Consider the following 27,507-nt stretch of genomic DNA (forward strand, 5'->3'; position numbering starts at 1 on the left):
GTTTGAAGTTTCGTTAAAACTGATGCGGGGGTCAGGAATGTTGATTAATGTCAGCCACTGTTACACTTTATTATCCATTTAACCCGGTTTCGTGAGCCCTATCAAAACAAACGTGCACTCCGCGGCTTTCGAGCTCTCTGGCTGTTTTTGGGAATAAACGTCAAAACAAAAATAACGTGTGCTACTCGGTCTACCGCGAGCATGCTGTACTCGGTGTTTTTTAAATTTAATTTCTGTGAGTAAAAATATTGCAATAACGTTGTTATCCTACAGTGAAAACCCACAACATAATGGCTGGGCTGGAGATAATTGTCGGTACCTACGAGGAGTACACCGTAGGCTACAAGGTTGAGCCACTGAAAACGGTAAGCTAGTTAAAAAACCCCACGCTCGAAACTCTAATCCAACCGAACATCCCTCCGCAGGATTCTTCACGATTCTACCTGAAGGAAATCTTCTCCACTCACAACCACACGGCATCGGTACGGGTACTGGCCACCCACGGTAAATACCTAGCATCCGGCGGGTCGGACGATCGGATTTGCATTTTCGACCTGGAAAGCGGTCTGCTTAAGGACGAAATGCTCCACCACAACGGCACCGTCAACTGTCTGACATTCTCCCCGAAGGGAGATTACCTGTTCAGCGGTAGTAACGACGGAAAGGTATCGGCGATCAACACCAAGCGCCTGGCGATCGATAAGACCTGGTCGAATGCCCACCGTGGCTCGGTACTGAGCTTTGCCATTCACCCACAAAGTAGCATAGCACTTACGCTGGGCTCAGACATGAACCTAAAGACTTGGGACCTGGTGAGCGGTAGAACTCTTTACACACGAGGACTTCGCAACGATCCCAAGTACAACGGTCAACTGGCGCTTGTCGAATGGAGCCCGGACGGCCAGTACTTTGCTCTAATGGGTCAACGAGTGGTGGATGTAATTTCAGTGGATACAACCAAATCTTCCCGGACGGTTCAGTGTTCGTGCAAACCTGTTTCACTTTGTTGGATTTCCGAAACGGAACTTACCGTCGGCCTGGACGATGGTCATTTACTGATGTTCGACGTGGAGGAGGAAGATGAACCTGAAAAGATTCGGATTTACGAGTCTCGACTGAAAGCGTTGGCATTCCTTGGAAATCACCTGGCGACGGCATCCAGTTCGGGAGATATCAGTCTGTGGAAGATTGATGGCAATGATTTTAACGAGATGTGCACAACGAACATTGGCTGTAGACCTACTTGTATGGTCTTGACGGATGCGGACAAACTGGGACTACACAAGTACCTGCAACAGCCGGAGGACAACAAGAACGAACTGCGACAGACGTTGAAGAACATTCACGCCGTTGGAAGGGTCACGGTTGAGCTCGAAGATCCCGTGCAGGAGGCAAGCCAGATGGTACCGAACACGTCGAAGAAAAACAAGCGAAAGCTACAGTTAGTTCCCGAGGGAAGCACCGCTACTGCAGCACTGAAGAAGATCAAGAACGTTCATTCGATTGAGAACATATCGCTGTCCCCGAAGGTTAGTCAACAGCTGCAGAAGACCAAGAAAGTGAAGGCCAATATGAGCGGAGTTTGGGAAGAAGAAGACGTCGAAGCCGGTGAGGACGAGAAGAAACCGAAGAACAAGCCACGGAAGCAAGGGCTCAACAAATCGATCGACGGAGGTGAACGGCGCAAAAAGGTGGGCAAGCAGGGTCGACGAATTTCAATTTAGGAGACAATGTGGCCCATACTGCCGCTATTCGCATAACAGTCCCAAGTCTTATGGATTTCCTGTTCACATGGGACTGTTAAACGAATAGCGGCAGTATATCTATTCTAGAAATGCTAAAATGTATTTTCGGATTTAAAACGAAATGAATTAACACGGTTAAGTTTATTTTTTTTTTCATTCTGTAAAATGAAAGTAGCGTTACTTCGTTCAATAAAAAAAATTTGAAAAGTGAATCTGATTTTGATTGATTCTAGAAGTTTCCTCAACTTCTAAATTTTTAGCTAGACTGATCTTATAAGTTATTGACCTGCCAACTTGTCCTTGTTTAATATCTTTGTAATTTATTCTGCTGTTTGCTGATCGTATACAGAAGCTGAAAAGAGTCTACTGTCAGGGCGAACGTATAGAAACGCGTGAATTTTTACAACAGGGAATCAATTTTCTTGAATTTTGACAATCGACTGCGTCGCTCATAATGAAATAGTTTTTAGACGGTCGTTTCCGCGAGAGAAGAAGAACATGTCACAGACAAAAAGAAGTCTGTTGTCTCTTCTTCCTCTTAGGTTTGAGCTAGCTCGAGACTAAAGAGTCTGAATGTCGTTACTAGGTTCTATTTTTTTCCTTGATTTGTTTTCCGTGCTGAGCACCAATGCTACCGACGCCAGGGAGGCAGCTCCCACACTTGGACCCTACCTTTCGACCCATCAACTCATGAACCGGGGATCAACGGCTTTACTTCCCTTCCGAAGAACATCCCGGCGGTAAGCGGTGGTGTAGTGGTAAGCGTGATTACATCTCACCCCAGCAGGTCTGGGTTCAATCCTAGGTCCTATTTATTGAGGTACAATGTTTTCAAGAAACAATTGTTTATTTGTTTATTTGGTTCCACATCAACAGACTGAGATTAGTCCTAAAGCAATACTGGGAAATACAATATAGTCAAGAAGTAACAAGCTGCAAAGGTCGTGAAGTCCTACTTAATTCCTAATTTTAAAAAATATATCACGGAATCTCTGACGCAGCGCCTCGCGTGCCAAGTGAAAATCAAATAAGGAACCAACACGATTAAAAACCCTTTGTAGCCCATTGATAGCACCATACGAACTATAGTTTGTACGACAAAAAGGTATCATCAGCATTGCGTTGTTACGGAGTGCTCGTGGTTGAAAGTTAACGTCGATTTGTTGTAGAATAGAAGGACAATCGATTCTGCCCTGTAGAATATCTGCCACAAACAGGGCCCTTGTCGTATCTCTTCGACTCCACAAAGAATCCAGGTGAATTAACTGGCACCGACTTTCGTAGCTTGGTAGGCGATGAGGATCCCTCCAAGGCAATCGTCCAAGGGCAAACCAGATGAATCGTCGTTGAATAGACTCTACTCTTTGAACACTGTTTTGGTAATTGGAATTCCATACAGGGCAGCAGTATTCTAACACCGACCGGACGAGGGAGCAGTAAAGCGACTTCAAACAGTAGATGTCCGTGAAACTTTTAGCTATCCTGAAAATGAAGCCGAGCGTTCTGGATGCCTTGTCGATCACGTACGAGATATGCTGGCTGTATGTGAGTTGACAATCTAAGATGACTCCCAGATCCTTAATGTGATTCATACGATGTACGTCAACGCCTTCTAGGATATAACTGAATGAAATTGGATGTTTCTTCCGTGAGAACGTGAACATTTTGTTGGATTTACAACCATGCGGTTCAGTTGGCACCAATTAGCAAAAGCGTTGAGTTGGAGTTGTAGAAGGTGGCAGTCAGCGATGGCTCGGATTCGGAGATAGATTTTCATGTCGTTTGTGAACGAAAGTCGAGGACGAAATTGACGTCGTTGAAATGCACAAGAAATATCAACGGGCCGAGGTGGCTACCTTGCGGAATACCCGAAGTGGCAGGGAACGAAGGAGATTGGCAGTCGTCGATTGCAACTTCCAACTGACGATCAGATAGATAGGATGCGAACCATCGTACGAGACTGCCGTTTATACCGAGCCTATCCAGTTTGGCAATCGCTATAGGATGGTTCAACTTGTCGAAGGAGGCTGATAGGTCAGTGTAAATGACATCTGTGTGCATATGGTCTGTCATACTCTCCGTAATGTACGAGGTGAGACACAGAAGGTTGGAAGTAGTCGACCGCCCTGCCATGAAAACATGCTGGTCTTCGCTCAAGTGCTGCTTGAAGTGAGAGACTAATGGTTCCATAACGACCAACTTGAACACTTTAGATATGGCACACAACGAGGTGATGCCGCGATAGTTGTCGATGTTTCTTTTGCATCCCTTCTTATGCACTGGAAACATCTCAGCTGATTTCCAGCAGGAAGGAAACACCCCACTGGAGAGGGACATTTTGAACAGAAGGCAGAGAGGAGCCACCAGGCTATCGATGTGTTGCTTGAGAAAGACGGAAGGACCTCCGTCAGGTCCAGGTTTAAATGAAGCCTTCAGTTGCGAAGCCGCACTAGTTAGCAAGGTCGATGTTGATAGCTGCGAAAGATTGACCAGACATTGGAACATTACTAGATAAACGTGCTCGTCAGGTAGGTTCTCATCCGAGAATACACTCGCAAACTTGGTTGAGAACAGACGGCAAATGTCCTGAGGGGATGAAGCTTCTTCGCCGTTCAGTTCCATAGTCGATGGAAGGCCAGACTCCTTTCGTTGCTCATTCACATAATTCCAAAAAGTTTTCGGGTGAAATCGAAGCTTCCGTTGAACATCTCGTTGATAACGCCGATAACATTGGCGACTGGTTCGTTGATACGCATGATTGATTCTCGCATAATGGTCCTTGAGTTGTAATTTCTTAGCGCGGCTCTTTTGGAAGACTTTAACATACGGAGGTCACTTGTTTGTCAAGGATGATGATTACCTTGTTTAGGAACTTTTTGCGGAACGTGTCGCTCAATGACGTAAGCCAAAATATGCGAGAGCGTTTTATCCAAAGAGTTACGTCTGTTTGTCTGTGATATCATAACACAAAAGTGAAGGAACACTATACGATAAGAACTTTCTTACTGTTACAAAACTTACTGTTTACTAGACTGAGAAAAATGTTGGTCGATTTTCCTCATATTCGAGCAGTTCTCCCGGAAAAGTGCGGAAAATCGTAACCCCACTTTTTGCAATGTTGAAACAAATTCGACTCAATTTTGAGTTACTCTCATTGGCAATGTAAAATGCCCCTTTCATGTCTTGTTCTAACTATAGAACTTAATTAAATCCACTTGAATTAAAGTGAATCGTTCCTCTTCAAACCTATAAGCTACATATGCATCTCTAGAACTTTCACGTTCAGTAGTTTCACAAAGTTGCCATTGTTTATTTCAACTCTCATCGTCACCAGATTGTTGCTACAAACGGCAACGACAGACAGATATCAAATCTTAGAGACCCTGGCACCAGCCTGGAAGTTCTTTCATTCACATCCAGAGTGAGTCAAGTGGACACGTAGTTAAAGAATGCCTAGAATTTTATTGTGACCGTCATTTGGAAATACCTTCTCAACGTTCTCTAAGTAGTTTTCAGAAACATGGAAAAAGGGAGGGAGAAGGATGTTAAAAGCGTGCACTAGAATTTAGCAACTGGAACCACTGGACCTAACATATACAATCATATACTTATCCAAAGTACTGTACACAGTGTTAAGAAAGGGAAATTAAAACAATCCACCTGGTCGCATAGAATAAACAACTTAACAGTAATGAAACAGAAAATTACCAGTGCCGTCAGGGTTCCATCTTGCTGGATCGTGTCGCGGGAACCAGCTTGGGCCAGTCGACAAACTCTACGCCGTACTTGAGAATGCCGGCACCGGTGAGGCCAACCATCGAGCCCCAGAACAGAATGAAGAGCAGATTTTCCGTATTGTACTCCTGCGGGTATACGGCCGACGTGAAGAACATGGCGAATGCAAACAGCAGCACCACTGGGAACTGAAATTTTCGAATTTGAGATTACTTCCTATTAATGAGTTATTAGATAACGAGCAGAGAACTTACTGTTCCATATTTCCACCCCTTCTGAATCACCAGCGGACAGTGAACGGTAAGGCCTTCGCCATCCTGTACGACGTAACTTCCCAGGAACAGTTCAATAGCATCCTGTCGGAAGCCATCGTTAAAGTTATTCTTATAGTAACGAGTTAGGGAGTTTGCGCCGTCGTTGAGCAGACCCATTTTGGTGCGCTTGCCAGTGCGAGTGAAATCTGTCTTGAGCGCACCCGTGCCCGAGTACTGGGTGGAAATCATGTCGGCATTGTCGGCCCATACGTTTTTGAACAACCACTCGAAGGTCGAACTCGGATCAATTCGCTGACCAGTTGTTAGAACGCCTAGCTTCACGAGACATTGTTCCAAGCTTCGCTTGGCCAACATGCTTTGGACCACATTCGTACGATCCAGACAATCGATGCAGTTGGTGCGGAAGACGCCATCCTGAGAAGAAAGAAGAGTTCCATCTCTTCTCAGGTGGAATACACCAAATTCGTCCTGCTCGTGAGCCAATCTAGCGATCAAATTATGCAGCCGATCGTAGCGCATCTTCCGGCACTCGGCATGGAAATCGTACGACTCGTATCGCACACTCTGATTGCCCAGAGTAGAAATCGTTGTGGCGAAGGCTTTCTCCAGGACATCTTCCGCTCCGCGATGATCAATCAAATTGACCAACACTTGTCGACCGTAATGAATCAGCTGAGCATCCAGATGCTTGGAACAAGCTATCAGATGATCCCTTCCGGCTACCAACTCCGGTGGGGGCTTGTACTTAAGATTGGGTGTCTGCCGCCAGAACAGAGGAATACTTCCACGTGTTTGAACGAACGAAACCTTATCCCCGCGGACGTCGATAATTTGTTCGGTTTCCACGTAGTTCGATACGTTACCAGATTGATCAATACCTCGACAGAACAGACGAGTTCCTGCCCGATGAACCGAGCGACGAGATATCAGAATCCACTGGAAGTTATGGCTGTGCACCATGACATCATTCACGGAAACGACTGTGAAATGAATTCGATATAGACAATATTTCCCTGAGAAACACTCAATGCCACATATACTTACATCCCAGAATGAGCGGTAGACTATACTGCCGCAGTTCTGGCCGATGGAAGTGCTTCAACAGATACCCATTCCAAACGAACCGGGAATCCGCCCGTTCATACAGTCCCGTCTGCATGAAATCCGGTGGCATCGAGTGTAACCGCTGCAGCGTATGCGTGATATCGTACGTGTACGAAAAGTAGTAATACGGAGTGTCCAGTACTTGCCGGATCATGGCAAGGTAGACATTGTTTTGCACTTTCTGTAAAAAATAATGAGAACATTTTCATTCATGCTCCATCACACTACCACCCACACAAATTATGTTACCTGCGTCTCACTCAAATGCGTCAGGGACGGAACGAAGGGTATGATGTCGAATCCGGCCAACCGCCAGATGACTTGCGAATTGACGATCCCGACGAATATCCGGTGGGTCATCACGACCAAGTGGAAGCCACTGATCAGCTTGATCACCCCCAGGATGCCGCATATCTTGCGTATCTGGATGCCCTGCGGGAGCTGATTGGTTTTGACTGCGACGAGACAAGAGACGGAAAAATCGATAATTACTTTGGCATTTAATGTATGCTACGAGAGGGCATTACCCTGAAGAGACGTTTCCCGACTGATTCGATCGATTATCAGCACCTCGCTTTTCCCATTAGGTTCGATGTAGAACTTATCAGCTGTGATGTAACTGTAATCAATAGGAATTATTAGAACAAACTAGGACGACAGCAAATTGTGAACCACTTTTTGCAAGGCGAACTTTGACCGTGTACACTTTTGATTTACAACAAAATTAAAAAAAAACTTCTACCATCATATTTACTTACAAGTTCATATCATCGTGCAGCTCCCATGAAGCCATCGTTGAATCACTATAATTTTACGCACAAAAAGAACCAGAAATTGCAAGACAAATCGCCAATTTTAATGCATCTGCCAAGGAGAATATTTTCGAAACGACTCTTGATGCTGCTGTTCTGGCGACTGACCATGAAAAATCGATGACGTGATTATCGGATGACAGAACGATGACGACTGTCAACGAAGAAAACAAAAAAGAATCCGTCAAAAAGCAACATCAACAAAACGACAGGGGTGTAGTTGCTGGAGTGGGATTCTGATGTTTTCTAATGGGCAATCACACAAAACTGTGCGTAAATCCAGCTTTCCATGCTTGGGATAGAGTCGGTGTATAATGAGTCACGGTTTTCGAAAGATTCCCTTTCTTTTCACTTGGCAACAGAGGACTTCTACATCAACTTCAAATGACTTCTAGCGAGAAAAAAATAGCGGCTGCAGTAAATCATTATATCAGTGATTTAGTCAAATTATCTCAACCAAAAATAGTAGAAATTCTCATAAGTGATCATTACCAAACGTACACTCAAAAAATATTGAAATCTAAATAGTATAAAAGTTACGCTAAATAGCAACTCTCCGTACCGACGCAAAGGTCGGTATAAAGGGAGAGAATGCAAAGTTAGTATAAAAATGGTTTATGCGTGCCATAGTATAAAATCGAAATATACTCACAATGCATAGATACAGTTTATTCAAGAGAATGTATTTTTCGCTTCTTTATTTCATTTATGGTAAATATTATTGTTTTCAAATGAAAATAAAAATTGTCTCAGGTAGCTTTTTTCATTAGTTTATTTTTTATTAATAATATTTAAAAAAATACTTACAATTTCGATGCTGCCCAGCAGATTACAGGCGCAGTAGAAATCCGCTGGGACAAAGCCCTTCACCAGCACGAAGCTCCGAAGGGAATCCAGATGTTCTTATTCCTGTCATTTTAGTAAACACTGATCGAATTCCACTCCGTTATTCGGACTTAGTATAATTTTGACGAAAATTTTAATCGAACCAAAGTATAAATTTTGAATAACCATAAAATGGATAAAATTTAATCTATATTCGTTTTGTAATATTTTTGAGTGTATCCCATGACAATTTATTGCTCACTGCGAGTTTATGATCATTTCTTCGATTATATTTTATATTTTATTGCAATACCTTTCGCGGACCTTTCATAGCATCGTAATGTTTGTTTACTCTGCACGATAGTTAGCCGGTCTGACAGCTAAATAGGTAGACTTGGCTTCACTCTTGGCGTGACTCATTATACACCCACTCTAGCTTGAGATGCCCGGTAATGGCCGATGTCAATCATACAAGGTCTGGAACAACAGGCAGCTTGCTGGTGTTTCAGAAGCAAAAATGTTGTAAACGTTGCTGAGCAAGCGAATGACGATGTCACGGCAGCACAACATTCCATATTGCGAATAGCAGACGTGTTGTCACAGAAAACAGCTGTTTCTTGTAAAAAGATAAACATTCCCTAATAAAAATTGTATGGTTAATTTGCTTAACGACGGTTCTGGGTATCATCCAAACCATTTGTGGAATAGTTCAATGATTTGGGTTATCGTTCGTTTATGGTTATTTTTTATTAGGGTTGTGATGAAATACGAACACCAATAAACATTTCCACATTTCACTAATACCAATAAGCCAGTTAGGCCAGACCTTGTATAATTGACATCGGGTACACAGCAAAAAAAAATGTAATATCGATCAACGTAATTCAAGCTGATGTATGAAATAATGATGTTATAGCAAACAGCAGATACAATATTACATCAATGGATGTAATTTTGTTCGCAAAATCGATGTACATCGTACAATGTGATATTACAGAACCGATGGGTTGACCTGGTTGCAGCAGTTTCGATGTAATATTCAACAACTTTTTTTGCTGTGTAATGGCGGCCTGTTTGTATGAATAAAAATGTATCCTTCATTGTGCTATTTGGAGGTTCGGGTTTTGACCCCTCCCTTTCTCTCTCTCTCAGGAACAGAAGAAAATGAAAGAACATAGGATAACATAGTGTCAAAAAGCACAGTGAAGGATACATTTATTCATACAAAAAGGCCGCCATTATCGAGCAGGGAAAGCTGGATAGAGCGAGGGGGGTGACACATCTAAATCTCAATTTTAGATGCTCAAAAATCTCACACTAGCGAATCATTCTTCGAAAAATCTTCTTGCATTTCTCGCATCTACTTGCATCGCGCATCATCTTTTGGTAGGAAATCTTCAGAATCGTCATCAATCGTCTTTCTATCTACTCAGCGTGTGAGCTGCTAGCCACAGCAAAACACAATCTTTCCTGCAGCGTAGATAGAGTCGTCCCCTCGGGATAGAGTGTGGTGCAGACACAGAGTTTAGATTACCGAAGTTGGTAAAATTGTACTGGGTTTTCAAACAGCTGAGTTTTCAGTACTTTTTTTTATTTAACTGAAAACTCCGTAAATCACAAAATCTCTGAAATGCCAGAAATTACAGTTTTAGCCTTTCTTCTGAGGATGTAGTTTTTGCTAACAAATTCGTTCAAAGCATTTACCTTTGAGCGGCAGATGACGCGATTGTACCTGTTATAGTGTTCGTATGAGAAAATAGTCGCCAGTCTTCTTGATGTGTTGTCTTCGGTGTAAGTTTGTTAAATAATTGCTGTCTTTTTCAGTAATTCATTTGTTTACATTTGTTTTGCCGAATTTATCAGTATTTTTTATTTCAGTAGATATTTTGATGAATAAGTCAGTAAATTTATAAATAAAATGATTAACTGTTCAATGATTATTTTTGGATACACTTTTAACGATTTTTATTCCGATTCTGAACTATTCTCGTTGAGCGGTCAGTGCTTCCTGATGATTCGACCGGATCGTAGCACTCTCGGTGTGCTGGATTGCATGCCTAAGTCTGTCTGGAGCTGTAGATGAGGCAATTGTATTGAATGGTTTTGCTTCAAAATGAAACATCTGGAAGTCGATGCAGAAGTGCAGAAACTGCCCAATATTGTGGCTTCTTCCAGATGTTTCATTAATTGTCACAATGGTTTGCTATTTTCACGAGGATATTTCCGTTGTCAAGTAAGCGAGGTAGAACCATAGAGGTAATAGCAACAATCAATACGAAACTAACGATTTTGAATTGGCTCACTACTTGATTAGCCTATTGGTCCCAAGCAAACGATTAACGTACCCCATTCTAGTCGAAATTATAGTACTACGCAATGTTTGTTTTGATTTGCTATGAAAGTTTGACAGATAAAATTAGGGGTTATTGGTTTTTCCTATGTTTCGAGGGGTGAATCGATTAGCTTGGGACCGAAGAGAGTACCAGAGCTGAGCCAAAAAGTTGAGCACGTTATTTCGGGACCTTCTAGTCTTAGAGTTACCTCTACGGTAATAGCAAGTACTGAATTTACCGGGAAATAACAGCTTTACGGTGACTGAATGAAACTCAGTAAAATAAAGGGTGATACGGTCAAAATTTGGTCAAGGGAAAACGCGTGTAAATCGGTGAAATCGTTTATTTAAAAAATCAAATTAAATTTCTTTTTCAAGTTCAATTAGTATAAAATTCAGGAAAAATATTCAGTTAGGCTTCCGCTTTTCCAAATCCGAATTGCCGGGCCTTACGCTTGACCCCTGCCATCAGATTTTGTACAGCCACCTTGTGCACCTTCTTCGCCGCAGAAAGCCAGTTTGCCTTGAACTGCTGCTCGCCCTTAGCAGTTTTTGGTCTTCTTTAGGTTCCGCTTGACAATAGCCCAGTATTTCTCAATTGGGCGGAGCTCTGGCGTGTTGGGAGGGTTCTTGTCCTTGGGAACCACCTGCACGTTGTTGGCGGCGTACCACTCCATGGCCTTTTTACCGTAATGGCAAGATGCCAAATCCGGCCAAAACAGTACGGAACAACCGTGTTTCTTCAGGAAAGGCAGCAGACGTTTATTCAAACACTCTTTCACGTAAATTTCTTGGTTGACAGTCCCGGAAGCTATGAAAATGCTGCTTTTCAAGCCACAGGTACAGATGGCTTGCCAAACCAGATATTTCTTTGCGAACTTTGACAGTTTCATGTACTTGAAAACATCTGCTACCTTTCCCCTTCCTTTTGCCGTATAAAACTCCTGTCCCGGAAGCTGCTTGTAGTCGGTTTTGACGTAGGTTTCGTCGTCCATTACCACGCAGTCAAACTTCGTCAGCATCGTCGTGTACAGCCTCCGGGATCGCGCTTTGGCCGTCGTATTTTGTTTATCATCGCGATTTGGAGTCACTACCTTCTTGTAAGTCGATAGTCCGGCTCGTTTTTTGGCTCAATGCACGGTTGTAGACGATACACCCAGCTTATTTGCGGCATCTCGGAGAGAGAGGTTAGGGTTTCGCTTGAAACTACCGGCAACTCTCTTTGTCGTCTCAGCGGCTTCCGGTCTTCGATTTCCCCCCGATCCAGACTTCCTGGCTGTCGACAAACGTTCCCCAAACACTTTAATTACATTTGTAACGGTTGATTTGGCAACTTTTAACGATTTTGCCAACTTTGCGTGCGAGTAGCTCGGTTTTTCGCGATGCGCGAGCAAAATTTTGATACGCTGCTCTTCTTGCTTGGACGGCATTTTGACAACTGAAGAGTGAATTCCAAAATCAAAATAGGAGCAACATTCTACACACACACACCTTCAAAATGAGGGGTGTTCAGGTTTTTTAAATGCAAAATTGAAAGAAATACGTCAAGTTGATATTGACCAAATTTTGACCGTATCACCCTTTAGAGTACAGTCAACCGGTGGAAACTAAAGGCCCAAACGCAATGTGGGCGGAAGCGGAACGGAAACGGAAAGTTTACTCAGATCGGGCTTTTCCGCTGCGGCTGCCGTTCCGCTTCCGCTGTCATTGCGCTTGGGCCTTAACGATGGTGATTTAGGATTAGTTATCAAATAGTATTTGGGCACGGCTGGTCACAGAATAAATTATTAGGAGTAGATAGTGTAATAAATGTAGTATTAATCGTTCAATAAAGTGTTTACCTAAATGTAATAAGTGTGTTGAACTCGCATAGGTTTGGTTGGAGTTGCTTCAAAGCTATATTTAAGAAAATACAAAATTTAGTTACATGAGCTCTGTGTTGTAACATCGATCTTACCATTTTAGTTTCTCATTATTTCCAAACGTAAATAATAATAAAAGGCGAATAATAAACGCAATATAATCAACGTGTTTCCTGTTCACTCAAACTTTTGCAAAATGGCGGTTTCCACTCCGAGTCAAGCCGCAGATCTCTACGTAGCATTCAGCGATTTCGTTCCAGTCTTCTATACTGCGATGGATTTGTCGATGTAATGTAACATTCCCCGACCCGTAACACTGGTTCCCTGCTCCAGTTTTACCCAAGACTTCCAAAACTGCTACCTTGAAAACCGGGCGCTTTAGTATTCCATTGTTTGTTTGTACTTCTACTTGTCATACTCGTCCATCTGCCACTGTGATCACCTTAGCAATTCGTCCTCTTATCCAATCATTTCGCTTTTTCTCACCTACAATGACCACTAGACTGATGCAAAATTTGAAATTTTCGCTCCACAGTGTTCAAACGGTTTCAAATCGGGTCCTGATTAGCCTCCGAAAATTTAAACTCATTTGATAAGAAACTGACTTGGCACAAACCATTTGAAGTTTATATGGAAATTACTATGGGAAAACAAAACTTTTTGTTCATTGTCTTCTGGCCTTTTTACATATTGTACTGTTAAAAAAATTCTATTGCTATTCTTATGGGAATTCATATCAGCTACAACTTTGCAGAAAATCGTTTTTCAGCCAAACGTCAAATTAAATAGTTATTAATTGTTTAAGAGATTGATAATCTTATGGCAAGATTAAGCAACTGTATTGTGGGCAACACTGTATTCTGCAGTGTGACATAGTAGCCATGATTTTTGTCCTCAATTCTACGCGCCATAAACACCAATGTTGCCTGCTGAACAGTTGATTGAGCATAATCATAAGACATCAGTGACTTGAATCATTAATATTTTTTGTTCCTTACATTTGATCGAAAAGTGGTCTTTTCAACAAGCTCAGCTATCATTTTCTAAAGTAGAGTGAACTGGGGAATTTTGAGATCGATATGAACCAAAATTATGGGTTCTTCATAGTAATTCCCATATAAACTTCAAATGGTTTGTGCCAAGTCAGTTTCTCACTAAATGAGTTCAAATTTTGGGAGGCTAATCAGGACCCAATTTGGAACCGTAAGGGAAAGCTCACCGGCCCAAAAATAAAAAAAATATTTTCGGTACGTTTTTATTTTTCTAAAAATATTGGGAAAAAATATCAAAAATCCAAGAAAATCAGTTTCTTCCTTAGATTTTTGTCAAAAATTACATGCAAAAAATTTTTTTCTATCCCATCATGAAAAAAAATTGGACTCTCAGAAAAACCAAAAAGTTGATGTTTTGTGGTATTTTGAGTCCAACTTTATGCCATAATGACTTATAAAACATGTTTTTGCACGTGAATTTTCTTTAAAAAATTAGAAGAAATGTGATTTTTTTAGATTTTTGATACTTTTTTTTCAATATTTTTAGAAAAATCAAAACGTAATTTTTTTTTTCGGAGCGGTCTGCTTCCCCTTAAGCACTGTGGAGCGGAAATTTCAAATTTTGCATCAGTCTAATGACCACAAGATCACCCAACTCCACAGGCTTAGTATCGTCGAACCACTTTGTCCGACGAGTAAGTGAAGGTAGATTCTCTTGTACTCAACGCCTCCAAAAATAATCCACCAAGTTCTGTCCCAGCTCCTAGTCTCTCCTCAAAGCAAGCTTGTCCTATAGACCTTTTTGACGTTTAATTGTTTTTCTCTATCTAGCACACAGGGATAAATGGATGGTTTGTTTTCCCACTAATCTGTTTCTTTCTTGCTCGCACTCCTTCAATTTAAATGCTGCATTAGTGTGTACCGATTAAACGTCAAAAAGCTCTATGTGAACACTTTTGAAGGTTGTTTGACTCCAGTAAAAACTGAGCAAAAGAAAATGGTTAGGTGTGATTGCTTCTTGGTCATCCAAATCCAAGGGAACGAATCCCTAATAAAAAATAACCATAAACGAATGATAACCCAAATCATTGAACTATTCCACAAATGGTTTGGATGATACCCAGAACACGTCGTTAAGCAAATTAACCATACAATTTTTATTAGGGATGTCAGTAGACGAGAATTAACTATGGATTCTGCATCAGTTATCACTGTAGTCAATGTTTCATCGTTTGGTTTTCAAAACGCAGGCATCCCAACAAACAATTTGAGCTGATTAATGGCTGAATAAGCCATTTTGTAGTCGAAGAAGTATATTTTTTCCTGAATAAGCTCCTATTCCGCTTCCAATGTTTGTTGGGATGGTTTCCAGAGCGGTTTTTACTGACCTAACCATTCGTTCCCATGCCCCGCCCATATGGAGAGCCTTAGGAGGATTGAATATCCACTTAGTATTCACATTGGTAAACGATTCAGCTATATCCCCTTGATCCATCTGTGACATCAATTCATTTCGTGTCATGAAAATTAGTTCCATTATCCGAATAGAACTCCAAAGGTGATCCTCGCCGAGCAACAAAACTTGTATTGCCATTTTGCACGCTTCTGTTGACAACGAATGGGTTACCTCCATAACTTTTGCATGCGGGTTCATGTCAGTAGTGTGCTTTGGTTAGAAATTTTATTGTTTTTGCTATGGTCATTCATGTCGGTTTGTCGGTGATACTTACTAACTTTAGCTGCTGATAGCACTCGTCATGAAAACAGTTCCATATCTACATTTTTTAGCATCAGATTTTTATATTTTAAGCATTAAAACTAGATTAGATGATGGATGAGATTCTACTCATCAGAAAAAAACTAGTTTACCCAGATTTTGAAAACTCCTTATACTACACAGCAAAAAAAAATGTTATATCGATCAACGTAATTCAAGCTGATGTATGAAATAATGATGTAATAGCAAAACACAGATACAATATAACATCAATGGATGTAATTTTGTTCGCAAAATCGATGTACATTGTACCTCGCATTGTACAATGTGATATTACACAACCGATGGATTGACCTGGTTGCAGCAGCTTCAACAACTTTTTTTGCTGTGTAGATACAAGAATGGGTGCCATCTACTGGGTAGATTCAGAATAGCGTGTGGATCGTATCCGTTTACAGTTCCAAGCGAAGAAAATTGACCACTTTGTCAAGCAGTTTTGGCGTGAATTTCTACCTGCGATTTCACAAAATTGGACCAACTAATTTCTATTTTTATGAAACGCACAAATGTTGGCTACTTTTCTCGTGGTTCTAGAAGAAAAAATCTCAAAATATTATTATTATGTTTTATTTCAAAGTTCGAGTGGTACACACTAATCCAGGCCTCCGTCGTTGGGTAAATTTTGAACTACAGAACTGTTCGGTTAAAGTTTAAAAATCAGTGAAAAACCCAATTATTACAAAATTTATTCCAAACTTGTACAGAATTTGTTCAGTTAACCTCATATATTGATGAAAAATAAAAACTAGAAATTTTCTTGATTTCTCACATGTAACGGTCATTTGAAAATTTTACCGACTTGTTCTGCTGTTCAAAAACCCGGTAAAATACTACCGACTTCGGTGATCTGAATTAAGAGTGTAGTAAACGTCATTTTAACTGCTCGAATGAAGTGGTTAATTATATTTTCCCGTTGATGAACAACCAATATGAGATTTTCACTTGGTTTTGATCTCGATACAGGCCTTTGAATAATTTTAATTTATCTCGGCAAATGGTTCACAGCCTTAACTTTTTTTCGAGAGCCTTTTTTTCTCCGGCACACCTTTGTCCTTCTGCCGCCTTGGAGCACATGTCCTGCGTGGTGTAGCCCCAGCTGAACATAATTCTTAACGAAATGTTTACATTTTTATGATCGCATTCCTACCCCGCACAGCGAATGACGAGCACAAAACAAGAAACAACAAAAGAACGCTTCTCCCCTTTGTCTGGCCCCTTCCACCCACAACAACTCGCCCGCACAAACTTCTTCCACTGCAACGCCATCTCGCGAAGCCCCATCACCAGCCAGATGATTGAATTGACATTCAAGTGACATTCTAGGCTCGTTTTTTCGCTCAGAACATCATCATCGTAACTGCGGGAGGCCCAGTCGTCCCAAGTTGCACTGGGGAATATACATTTTGATTTCGTTTTTCCCGGAGTGAAACCGGCCCTGAAAAGTTTCCCCGGTAGTGCAAGAGTGACCCACTGCTGGAGCACCGTAAAATTCGTCCCGTTCGAACAGGATAAGCGCGTGAAAAGTTCGATTAAAATTTGTTGGACGTTTTTTTTTTCTTTTCCTGTGTGCATCGCATACAAAGTTACTTTACTTGAGGTGCACTCCGTAGGTGTCTTCTTCCTAGTGGCTTGCAGGAGGAAGTATCAAATTTAGTGTTTTATTGGTAGGCATTTCCTTGGAAAGTATTTTTTCAATTATTTATAGTTTTTTTTTATGATTGCAGATTTGTCGAATTCGAGAAAATGAGAAGCCGCAGCAATTCGGGCGTCCGGCTGGACTATTACCAGCGGATCGTCCATCGTCTGATCATGTCCCATCAGCAGCCGGTCACCGGTTTATTCCCCGCCAGCCCACAAACACAGCACGCCTGGGTAGGTAATCGGAAGTGAAAAGGGAATGAGGTCCGGTTTTTCCATCCGTTACAACTGGCTTGTTGCTTTTCAAATGCTTTTTATTATTAAGACTGATTACATATATAATGTATATATACGATAATGTTCTACGCAGCGCTGCCAAACGGGTAGAGGAACTGGCGGACAAACTGTAAGACGTACCGATAGTTTGCTTTGTTAAGTTTGATAAGGTTTTGCACACAGAAAATTCGTTTCTTCTCCAAAGTTGGCACAGAATTCAAAATTGATGTAACTTTAGGATGGTGCCTAGCGCTGGGTTGGGGATAAACGGCAACATTTTGGAGTTTTAGTACACCTTTGGCAGCACTGCAATTTGCGTGCCGGTACGTCTCAAGGTCATATCGTTTAACGCCCTTGCTTTTGTTCTGCTTCTAGATTCGTGACAATGTCTACTGCATCTTGGCCGTATGGGGCTTGTCGATGGCATACAAGAAGATTGCCGATCAGGACGAGGACCGTGCCAAGGCGTACGAGCTGGAGCAGTGCTGTGTGAAACTGATGCGGGGTCTCCTGATGGCCATGATGAACCAGAAGGACAAGGTCGAACGGTTCAAGACGACTCAGAATCCGTTGGATTCCTTGCATGCCAAGTATTCGAGCAAGAACGGCCAGCCCGTGGTGGGCGACGAAGAGTGGGGTCACTTGCAGATTGATGCCATTTCGTTGTATTTGCTGATTTTGGCTCAGATGACTGCTTCTGGGCTGCAGATCGTGTTTTCGCTAGATGAGGTGTCTTTTATTCAGAATTTAGTATTCTACATTGAGTCGGCTTACTGTATTCCGGATTATGGCATCTGGGAGCGTGGTGATAAGTCGAACCATGGTCAGACGGAACTGAATGCCAGTTCGATCGGGATGGCCAAAGCGGCTCTGGAGGCTATGAATGAGCTGGATCTGTTTGGAGCCCGTGGCGGTTCCGGAAGTGTGATTCATGTGCTGGCAGATGAGGCTCACAAGTGTCAAGCGGTGCTGCAGTCGATGCTGCCAAGGGAATCGAACAGCAAAGAGTTGGATGCTGGACTGCTGTCGGTGATTGGATTTCCTGCCTTTGCTTGCGATGATCCGCAGCTGATTGAATCGACTCAGGATGCGATTGTGACTCGGCTTCAGGGACGGTTCGGTTGCAAACGCTTCCTTCGCGATGGTTACAAGACTCCGAAGGAGGATAATACCCGGCTGTACTACGAGCGCTGGGAGCTGCGAATGTTTGAGAATATCGAGTGCGAATGGCCTCTGTTCTTTTGCTATTTGATTCTGAACAAGGAGTTCCAGAACGATAAGGATTCCGTGTCCGAGTATTCGATGAAGTTGGAGGAAATTCTGGTCAAAACCGAGGAAGGCATGCGATTGGTGCCGGAGTTGTACGCAGTGCCGGGAGAGGTGGTTGCGGCCGAGTATAAAAATCCGGGTTCACAACAAAGGATGGTCGTCGGACGGTGCCCCTTCCTCTGGGGTCAATCGTTGTACATTTTGGGCAAATTACTTCAGGAGGTGAGTTTTGGAGTAGACAAGCGAATGATCGAATCTAATTGAAATTGCTTTTAGGGGTTTTTGGCGGTTGGTGAATTGGATCCACTGAATCGTCGACTGGGCGCGCAGAAGAAACCGGACGTGGTAGTCCAGGTGGTCATCCTGGCCGAGGACAACGATATCCGAGATAAGCTGGCCGAGCATGGCATTCACGTGCAAACCATCGCCGACGTTGCCCCGATCGAAGTCCAACCGGCTAGAGTTCTCAGCCATCTGTACACCTATCTGGGTCGGAATAAGAAACTCGGCCTAAGCGGTCGTAAATCCCGGGACGTCGGTATCCTCAGTACCAGCAAGCTGTACTCGCTCAAGGACCGCATCTTTGCCTTCACTCCCCAGGTAAGTGTCGGTTGGGCTCTGCAACACTTCTCTCCGTCTCCTTCTTAACATATGAACGAATTTTGCTACGCCCACACCACACCGTTTGGAGTTTAACCCCCCGTTTTTTGCAGCGCTTCCGTGAGGGCTAGCTTTAGATATTTTGTTCACATAGTTTTATTACTTCCTCGTCCCGTACACCTGTATCTAGTTCTCCGACGTGAACCGCTTCTACATTGCCTCGGACAACGAACTGATGATCGATCTGCTGAAGGGGGAGATCAACTTTCTCAAATCGGCCTGGCAGAATCTCCTCGGTCGGCCTCTGCTGACGATGACGCTGAAAAACGTACATCTAGGTCGGTGCTCCGCGAACCGTATATAGCTCATATCATCTTTTCGATTATGCGTCCATTTCCCCCTCTCTCTAAAAAGCTCTGTATATCTATGTATAATTTCTCTTTTCATTTCTTTTCTGTATTTATACTATTATTTTCGTTTCAATTTGTATTTTCACTGTGCTATGATTACTCTTATTCACTGATTTCCTCTGTTGATACATGTTTCTAAACCTGTAACCTTTTCTGTTCTTTGATACTTCCTGTATATAAACCTACGCAGAAACTAGATGGTAGTCGTTTTGTTTGGCTTTCGCTTTTCTTTGCCGCGTGGGAAGCATGCGTGTATACCTACTTCTATTCCTCTTCCATCCTTTGCTTCTTATCTAGATCATATTAGCATATGGCACATACCTAATTTTTTGCTTCTCCTAAGTAGTGCGCTTTGTTAGAAAGGGTTTTGCAGTTTTTCAGTCTTTCGCCAGTCGAAACCGCTCTTCGACAACATCGTATTAAATATCGCCAAACAAGATGTCAACGCTGAATATTCGCTACAACTGGAGGACACGCGTGCAGACCGATCGATCCCCGAAATTTGGTAGTTGTTTATCCTTTTAATTGGCAGTATCTTTCTCTCTTTCTCTCTTTTTTGTTCTTTTCAAAATTGGCGGCACCCAAATGTAAATTTGAACATCACTCAAAAACATTCGAAACAAACATCAAACAACAAACATGGTTTACATATGGTGATGGCTTTCCACTCACTGAACTTACCGCACTGATCCGACCCGAAATGTGGTTGTTCGGTCCTCTAGATCTTTGACCATGACGAGTACTATATGTCGCGCGATCCATCATTGCTGGTCAGCAATTTCATGGACATACTCGCGTTCCTCAGCATTAGCTGGCACCATCTGCTTGGTCGACCGACGATCACACTGACGGCCACCAACTGGCTCGTAGGTAATTAGAACACGATCTATAAGATAAAATTTCTACTTCTTCCATTATTTCTATTACTACTTCTTACTACAACAAGTCTGCTACATTACATCGTCGCTCTTACATTATCGTTGCATATAATCGTTGGTTTCATCTTCTGGAATTATTTATTAAGCTATCATTCATCATCATCATTCGAGCTCATACATTTGCGGTTTGCTCTATTTGCCATTTTGAGTTGAGTTGTGTGATAGCAAAATGTGGGTGTCCTGTTAGTTTATGTTTTTCGACGTTTCCTAGAGAGAGACAAAAGCGTTCACCAAAAATAGGGAACATTTCGTAGGCTAAGATGAAGTTTATTTCGAATTATGTACTAGATACATTCACGATTTTGCCCGATTTTTTGACTGAGTGATTCTAGGTAAACATTTCAGAAGGTCCTATCTGCATTGATCGATTGTCTTCATTGACTTCCTCTTTCGTTAATAACTCAACTGCAAAACCTTTATCTGTTGTATTTGACGTTTTGGACGCTAGATAAGAACCTCCTTCATCAAACTATGAGCTAAAATTAGCGCGAAATCTGTTCGCAAAGCAGTGGTTATCAAAAGAGAAAGTCAATGAAGAGAATCGATCAAAGCAGATAGGACCATTTGAAGTGTTCATCGAGGATTGACTTTACAACGTTTTGCAATTTAAGAAGCTGAATTCTTCTCGAAAACCAGTCGATTGACAGCACAGGGATTTTCAAAAATTGGAAATAACGTTCGAAATGTCACTTTTAACCACGAGTTAAATTTAACTCGCCAATCGGGACAAAGCCTTAGAGGACTTTACGTTTACTGCCTTATTAGGCGTCAGTCTTGTTTGTGAACAAAATAGAATAATTCGATAATTATTGCTCAGATCGGTTATTGAATTCCGGAATTTGTCCAGGAAACGGCTCGAACAATGCTGCGGTAAGCCGAGGGGCGATTCACTAGTGTCTTTTCGATTCAGGCCAACGTATTGAAGAATTTTTTATCGAATAAACGTGTATTTTGTGTAGACATGTATTATGTTGCATTTTTTGAATGTATGTAATTTTCTGTGTCTTAGAAAAATAAAAGTGTATTTTGCTTGCATGAAGGTATTGAAATCAGTTATAAAGTCTGACTAAAAGTAAATTGGTACGCCCCCCGCAGGCCTCTAGTATTGATTGTGGAAAGGAATCAACGAAAAAAACTGGAACCAGGGATCGTCAGCTGCGCAGCAAGGTGTTGAGGTGCGTTAAAGCCAACCCCGGTCTTTCGATCCGAGATGTGGCCAGAAGGTACAACGCCAACTTTCAAACGGTGCGGATCCACAGACCGCGGAACATCCTTGCCAGGGAATTCTAGTTGTACAAAGCCAGCAAACACCCAAACCGGCACATGAAGCAGAATTCCGTGGCCAAAAAGCGTGCAAGGCTCTTGTACAACCGTGTTTTGACGAATCACAAGGTCTGCATTTTGATCGATGACGAAACTTACGTCAAACTCGATTTTAAACAACTTCCAGGTCAAAAGTATTACATCGCAAATGGACGTAGGGATGTGCCGTGAAGATTCAAGTTCGTGTTTGCCGACCCGTTCGCGAAGAAAGCCATGCTTTGGCAAGTGATTTGCAGTTGTGCCCTGAACACGGAACCATTCGTCACATCCTCGACGATGACATCCCAAGTTTACATCTAAGAATGCCTGAAAAAGCGTGTATTGCCGTTCATCCGCAAGCATAGGGGCAAAGTCATGTTTTGGTCCGATTTGGCCAGCTGCCACTACTACAAGGTGGTTCTGGAGTGGCATGCTGCCAACAAGATCGATTTTGTCCCCAAGCTAATGAATCCTCCGAATTGCCCGGAACTTCGACCAATCAAAAAATACTGGGTAATTTCAAAGCAGCGACTTCGACGAAGCGGCGGGGCAGTCAATGATATCCAGCAAATGCGGACAAAATGGAAGAAATGCGCTGATTCCGTGTCTGTTTCCACTGTGCGGGCGCTGATGGGCTCCATCAAGAGATTTCGAGAGATCGAGATTTCGTTCGAACTGGAGAAATGTAACCATCTAATCTGAAAAGCAACCATTAATGGACTTTTTAAACTTATTGAATCACGAATTACAGGACTTTTTGTGCGTACCAATTTACTTTTAGTCAGCCTTCAAGTGTATTCTGTCAGTTCAGTGTTTATGTTTTTATTGAGGGCCGTATTTCTCGATAGCCAGGACAGGATCAGTTTTATTTTATAACTAGTTTATTGAACGTCTGGTAAGGATGGATGTTGAGTTGGGAATGACACAAAAAATAACACCTCCAGTACGTCAGAAAAAAACTTGGGTTGCTGTGATGAACGGTCCTCGTTGAACACCGATGACTTGATCACCAACCTCTCAATCGGTGACTCCAATATTGCTTCTGAGGTATTGGAACCGTGAAACATCTAAAGCTATTGTGAAGAGATCTGCCTGCTGCTCAGGGGTAGACATTGGTTCTAATTTGATAATCCCAGCTGTCACATGATCCCTGGTGAAATGGTGCTTAATCCACTTAGATTCAGCATTCTTGGCTAGTCCTATGCAGCCTCGGTTATCTTAGTATAGTGTGACAGGATCTGTTGATGTCTTCTAGAACTCCGGCTAACCAAACTGCTTCAGAAACAGCTGCACTTAAAGCAACGTATTCTGCTTCGCTTGAAGATCTAGAAACAGTAGGCTATTTGCGGTTGGCCCAAGACACCGTTAAGCCATACACCTTAAACAGGAAAACCGTTACTGACTTGCGGTCTTCTATATCAGTTGCACAGTCCACATCTACGAATCCGACAAGTAGTCTGATTATTCATTCCTCTTGAAGCGTAGACCCGTAGCGCTTGTTCCCTTCAGGTATCTGCATATCCGCTTCAGTGTTCGCCAGTGAGTTTCCATTGGTGTTTGCTGAAACCGTCCCATAAAGCCGACACATGGCATTTTATACATCAAACTACCCAGTAGCTCCCGATATGGTACGGTCTCTGTCACGGCTCAGCTGAAGTCCTTTCTCCATTGGGCTTTTGGTGGAATTGCAGTCCAACATTCCGAACTTCTCCAGAATATTGATGGCAGTAACTTCTTGTAAGTTGTAACAGCATCAGTACACTTTGCTCCGGGTCTTAGTTGACTAGTATTCCCAAGAAAAACTTTGCTTCACCGCAATAGGTCATACTGAACTCTTCGGAAAACGGTAATAACATCATCCACGTAAAGCAACAGGTAGATTTCATCATCTTTACGTGAAGAGACATAGAGGCAGGAATCATGTCTGGATCGATGAAATCCAAGCTTCAGCAGGGTTGAGTTGAAACGTTCGTTCCAGTAGACCTCTGTAGCTTGCATACGCTGCCAGATTTCCATATAGAGATCTTCTTTTAGTTCTCCGTGTAGGAAAGCTGTCTTGACGCGATTATTTTTTTTATGTCTTTATTATCGAGATTTTCAGCTGCAGGCTGGTTCATCTCCCGTTTAATGGTAACATGGAGAGGTCGTTTGAAAGATCCAGAGAGGCCCCCCTTGGCAATTGAATAATAAATAGTTACAGTAGTTAGTGCATGGCATATTATACATATTATAAAAATGTTAAACAAAATCGTAATCCGTTAAACTTTGGCAAATGGGGTTGATGTGATGATGATAACAATATTGATATTTGGATAATAGTCCGTTAGGTGTTTGCAGGATGATCAGTTGTGAAATGGTAAGTCCTCATAGCGTGGACAGAAGATAAGTTTTTCAAATTTGTGTGTAGAGTTCGGTGTCTTTCAGGAAGCACAGCAAGGCAGATTCGTATGAGGGATCGTTACATAGAACGTCTCGCACTCCAGCGTGGATACCATACAGACGTCGATGATCCTCATACTTGGGACAATTCACAAGTATGTGTTCTACTGATTGTTCTGTCTGGCATATCTCGCACCGTTTGTGCCTGTCTATGGAATAATCGTGGGTGGCTCGAGTGTGACCCGTTCTTAGACGCGATAGGGTTCGTTGGTCTCTCCCGCGGGGCTGATCGGTCCATTTTTTGATGTCACCTTTCACCTTTCGCAAAAATAGCCATCTTTCTTGTTACCAGCTTTGGGTCCAAGCATCTTGGATGATCGCTTTAACTCATGTTTTGACTTCGGCAGCAGGCGTTTCATTGGTATAAAAATTTAACTCCCCACCGATGGACGCCAGATGAACAGCGGTTTCGTTTCCAGCTATTTCGAAGTGTCCGGGTATCCAGGCAAATCGAAGGTTGTTATTAGCCGCATTGTGTATAGCTTGGATCTACGGGTGCCGATTCTTGTAAGACTCTCTCATTGTAAGCAGTATCTAAGTGGTGATCAACACGGCTTCACTTCCAGTCGTTCTACTTCCACAAATCTGCTGTGTTTGACATCGTATCTTACGGAAAGCATGGCAGAGAGGACTCAAACAGACGTCATATACACCGACTTGGCAGCTGCCTTCGATAAGCTAAACCATGCCATCGCGATTGCCAAGTTGCATAGACTTGGGGTCAGCGGCAACCTCTTGCGATGGTTTCGTTTATATCTCACTGATCGGCAACTGATGGTTGCCATTGGTGACAACCGGTCCAATATATATCTAGATACGTCAGGAATACCTCAAGGAAGTCACCTGGGACCTTTGATTTTCTTACTCTACTTCAATGACGTGAACTTGGTCATCGAAGGCCCACGACTATCGTATGCAGACGATCTTAAAATCTACCTACGAATCCGCTCGATTGATGACTGTCACTTCCTTCAACGTCAGTTCGAAGCCTTTGCCAGCTGGTGTAATTTGAACCGAATGGTGGTTAGCCCCACCCACTAAGTGTTCAGTGATCACTTTTACTCGGAAGAAAGAACCAATCACATTTGAATACAAACTTATCGGCACTGTAATCGACCGTGTGAACCATGTGAAAGATCTGGGTGTTATTCTGGATTCTCAACTTACGTACAAGCAGCACATCTCGTACGTTGTCGACAAGGCGTCTAGGACATTGGGATTTATCTTCAGGATAGCAAAGAATTTCTCCGATATCTACTGTTTGAAGTCACTGTACTGTTGCTTGGTGCGATCCATTATGAAATATTGTTCTGTGGTCTGGAGTCCAAACTACAACAATGGTGCTGAGAGAGTTGAGTCCGTTCAACGCCGTTTTCTTCGATTCGCTCTACGGAAGCTGCCTTGGAGACACCCATTTCATCTGCCCAGCTATGAAAGTCGTTGCCAGCTGATTGATCTGGAGCCTCTCCAAACTAGAAGAGACACCTCTAGGGCCCTGTTCATTGCGGACACTTTACAAGGTAGAATTGATTGCAGTGCAATCTTGGGGCAAGTCAACATTAACGTCCAACCCCGTGCGCTACGTAACAACGTTATGCTGAGATTGCCACTTCAGCGCACAAACTATGGCATTGAACGGTGCAATAGGTGGGCTGCAACGAGTGTTCAATCGAGTCTCGGGCATCTTCGATTTCCATATGCCTCGACAGCTGATACGAAGATACTTCTCATCGTTCTTTTCTGGCACAGTTAACCGTGAATGATTGTGTGTTTTATTTATGTATTTTATTCTTAGTTTTTATTGTTTGACTTACCTATATAAGTTACTTAAATCATCATTGGGGCTATACACAGCCTGTTGATGCAGACAAATAAATAAATAGACTCGAGCGCCGAATGTACACTTGCTGAGTCGGAGAGGTTTGCCGCAGGACACGATGAAGCTCCAGAGGTAGCTAAAAATAAGGCAAAAGCTTCGGCTGTGAACACGGAATAGGTATCAGGTAGGCGATGAAAGTAGGTTATATTGGGACCGGTTACCACAATTCCCACGTGACCAAGTGCTTTAGAGCCGTCGGTGAATATGAGTTGGTGATTGGCAAGTTTGGTAGAAATGAATTGTAGGTATGCTTTGTGAAGATGAATAGAGTTTTCTCCAGCTCTGAACTTCCTTTTCATTGTCCAGTCGATCTTCAATTGAGGAGAGTTCCAATCTCTCTCTCTCTTGAGCTCTTGATTGGTCAGATATTGAAGGAGTTAGTTCGCCTCCGTGAGGAGGGACACTCCCTCATTCTCACCGATTGTGCGTTCAAGAAAGCTAACTGCTTTGGAACAGGTAGCGATGGTCATCAGATGCCTAAAGGGAAGTACACCGGTTTCGATGCAAACAGCTTTTGTTGACGCGATGTCAATCATACATATCGGTATTGACGTCCATCTGGTGGACACGAAAACCACGATGGACAGCAACAGCGAGCACCACTCGAACTGATTCGATTCCAGGGCGTTGAAGGAAGCCCTTCACTCAGTCGCACCTTTGGTCGAACTGGTCGTCCAGTCTCGTCCTCCTTGAGCCGGAACACCCACTTCGTTCTGAGTGGCTTCACGCTTCCATACATTGTTAGTTGTCATGGAGTTAAGCTCTTCGTTTACCGCCTGGTACAACAGGTCGCGATCGTCACGAATGGCACTTTCAGTGTACGTTTTGGAACCATCTGACGTCAAGAGCAGTGAATTGCCCCTTGGTAAAAGTTTCCTAAGGGAGACTTCTCTGTGCCGATTGGTTGCTGCTGCTGCTGTTACTGTTTTGGAAGTGCTTTTTGGGCAACCCGGATTCCTTCCGTTTGGAGTTAACAAACGACCAAAAACTTTTCGGGTTCGCGCGAAGATTTGCTTCCGTGCGTCTTACGTGTCGATTGTAGAGAAAATGATTGTATTTTCAATAGCGATGACTCGCAAAATTGAACAGTCGTTTGTAGTACGGTGAACGAGAGTTGCAGTACTTTCGGAGGGCGGCTGAACGTTGACACTTCTGCGCGCGTAGGTGAGGCTTTTGCGGTATAGTCGCTATATTCATAGTCTGGCAGATAGAATCTCGGGAACCAATTGAGCTGTCAAATAGCGGAACCAATCGAGCAAATCACAACTAACAACAGAAAAAGCACATCAGCTATTGC

At 42.7% G+C, this 27,507-nt stretch overlaps 3 protein-coding genes across 6 annotated transcripts in view; 2 read left to right on the forward strand and 1 right to left on the reverse strand.

Annotated features, from left to right (window-relative positions):
* The first annotated feature begins 167 nt into the window (after positions 1-167).
* LOC135700693 (p21-activated protein kinase-interacting protein 1-like) lies at positions 168-1,870 on the forward strand. Its single transcript, XM_065221271.1, has 2 exons — positions 168-365; positions 426-1,870. The coding sequence occupies exons 1-2, from the start codon at positions 291-293 to the stop codon at positions 1,722-1,724; spliced, it is 1,374 nt and encodes a 457-aa protein (XP_065077343.1). The 5' UTR covers positions 168-290; the 3' UTR covers positions 1,725-1,870.
* Positions 1,871-5,187: 3,317 nt separating this feature from the next.
* Sac1 (Sac1 phosphatase) lies at positions 5,188-7,804 on the reverse strand. Its single transcript, XM_065221364.1, has 6 exons — positions 7,618-7,804; positions 7,387-7,478; positions 7,109-7,314; positions 6,800-7,040; positions 5,735-6,735; positions 5,188-5,668 (listed from the first exon to the last, which is right to left on the reverse strand). Exons 1-6 carry the CDS (start codon positions 7,650-7,652, stop codon positions 5,462-5,464), a joined length of 1,782 nt encoding a protein of 593 aa, XP_065077436.1. The 5' UTR covers positions 7,653-7,804; the 3' UTR covers positions 5,188-5,461.
* An 8,974-nt stretch (positions 7,805-16,778) lies between these two features.
* The window catches only part of LOC135700710 (probable phosphorylase b kinase regulatory subunit alpha), a 34,465-nt gene continuing 23,736 nt past the window's right edge, over positions 16,779-27,507 (forward strand). Inside the window, exons 1-5 of one of the 4 annotated variants that reach the window (XM_065221291.1) lie at positions 16,779-17,123; positions 17,184-17,331; positions 17,749-18,864; positions 18,919-19,242; positions 20,375-20,522. In XM_065221291.1, coding sequence (XP_065077363.1) covers positions 17,203-17,331; positions 17,749-18,864; positions 18,919-19,242; positions 20,375-20,522 — 1,717 coding nt within the window. In that variant the 5' untranslated portion in view covers positions 16,779-17,123; positions 17,184-17,202. Of the gene's footprint in view, positions 17,124-17,183; positions 17,332-17,748; positions 18,865-18,918; positions 19,243-19,432; positions 19,581-20,374; positions 20,523-27,507 lie in introns of all 4 variants that reach the window. The other 3 variants (XM_065221290.1, XM_065221289.1, XM_065221288.1) reach the window with 3 other exon arrangements.

Source organism: Ochlerotatus camptorhynchus, unplaced genomic scaffold (assembly GCF_037179485.1).
Source record: "Ochlerotatus camptorhynchus isolate MF236.1 unplaced genomic scaffold, CSIRO-AGI_Acam_v1.1 ptg000141l, whole genome shotgun sequence".
In the NCBI taxonomy this organism is placed as follows: Eukaryota; Metazoa; Arthropoda; class Insecta; order Diptera; family Culicidae; genus Ochlerotatus; species Ochlerotatus camptorhynchus.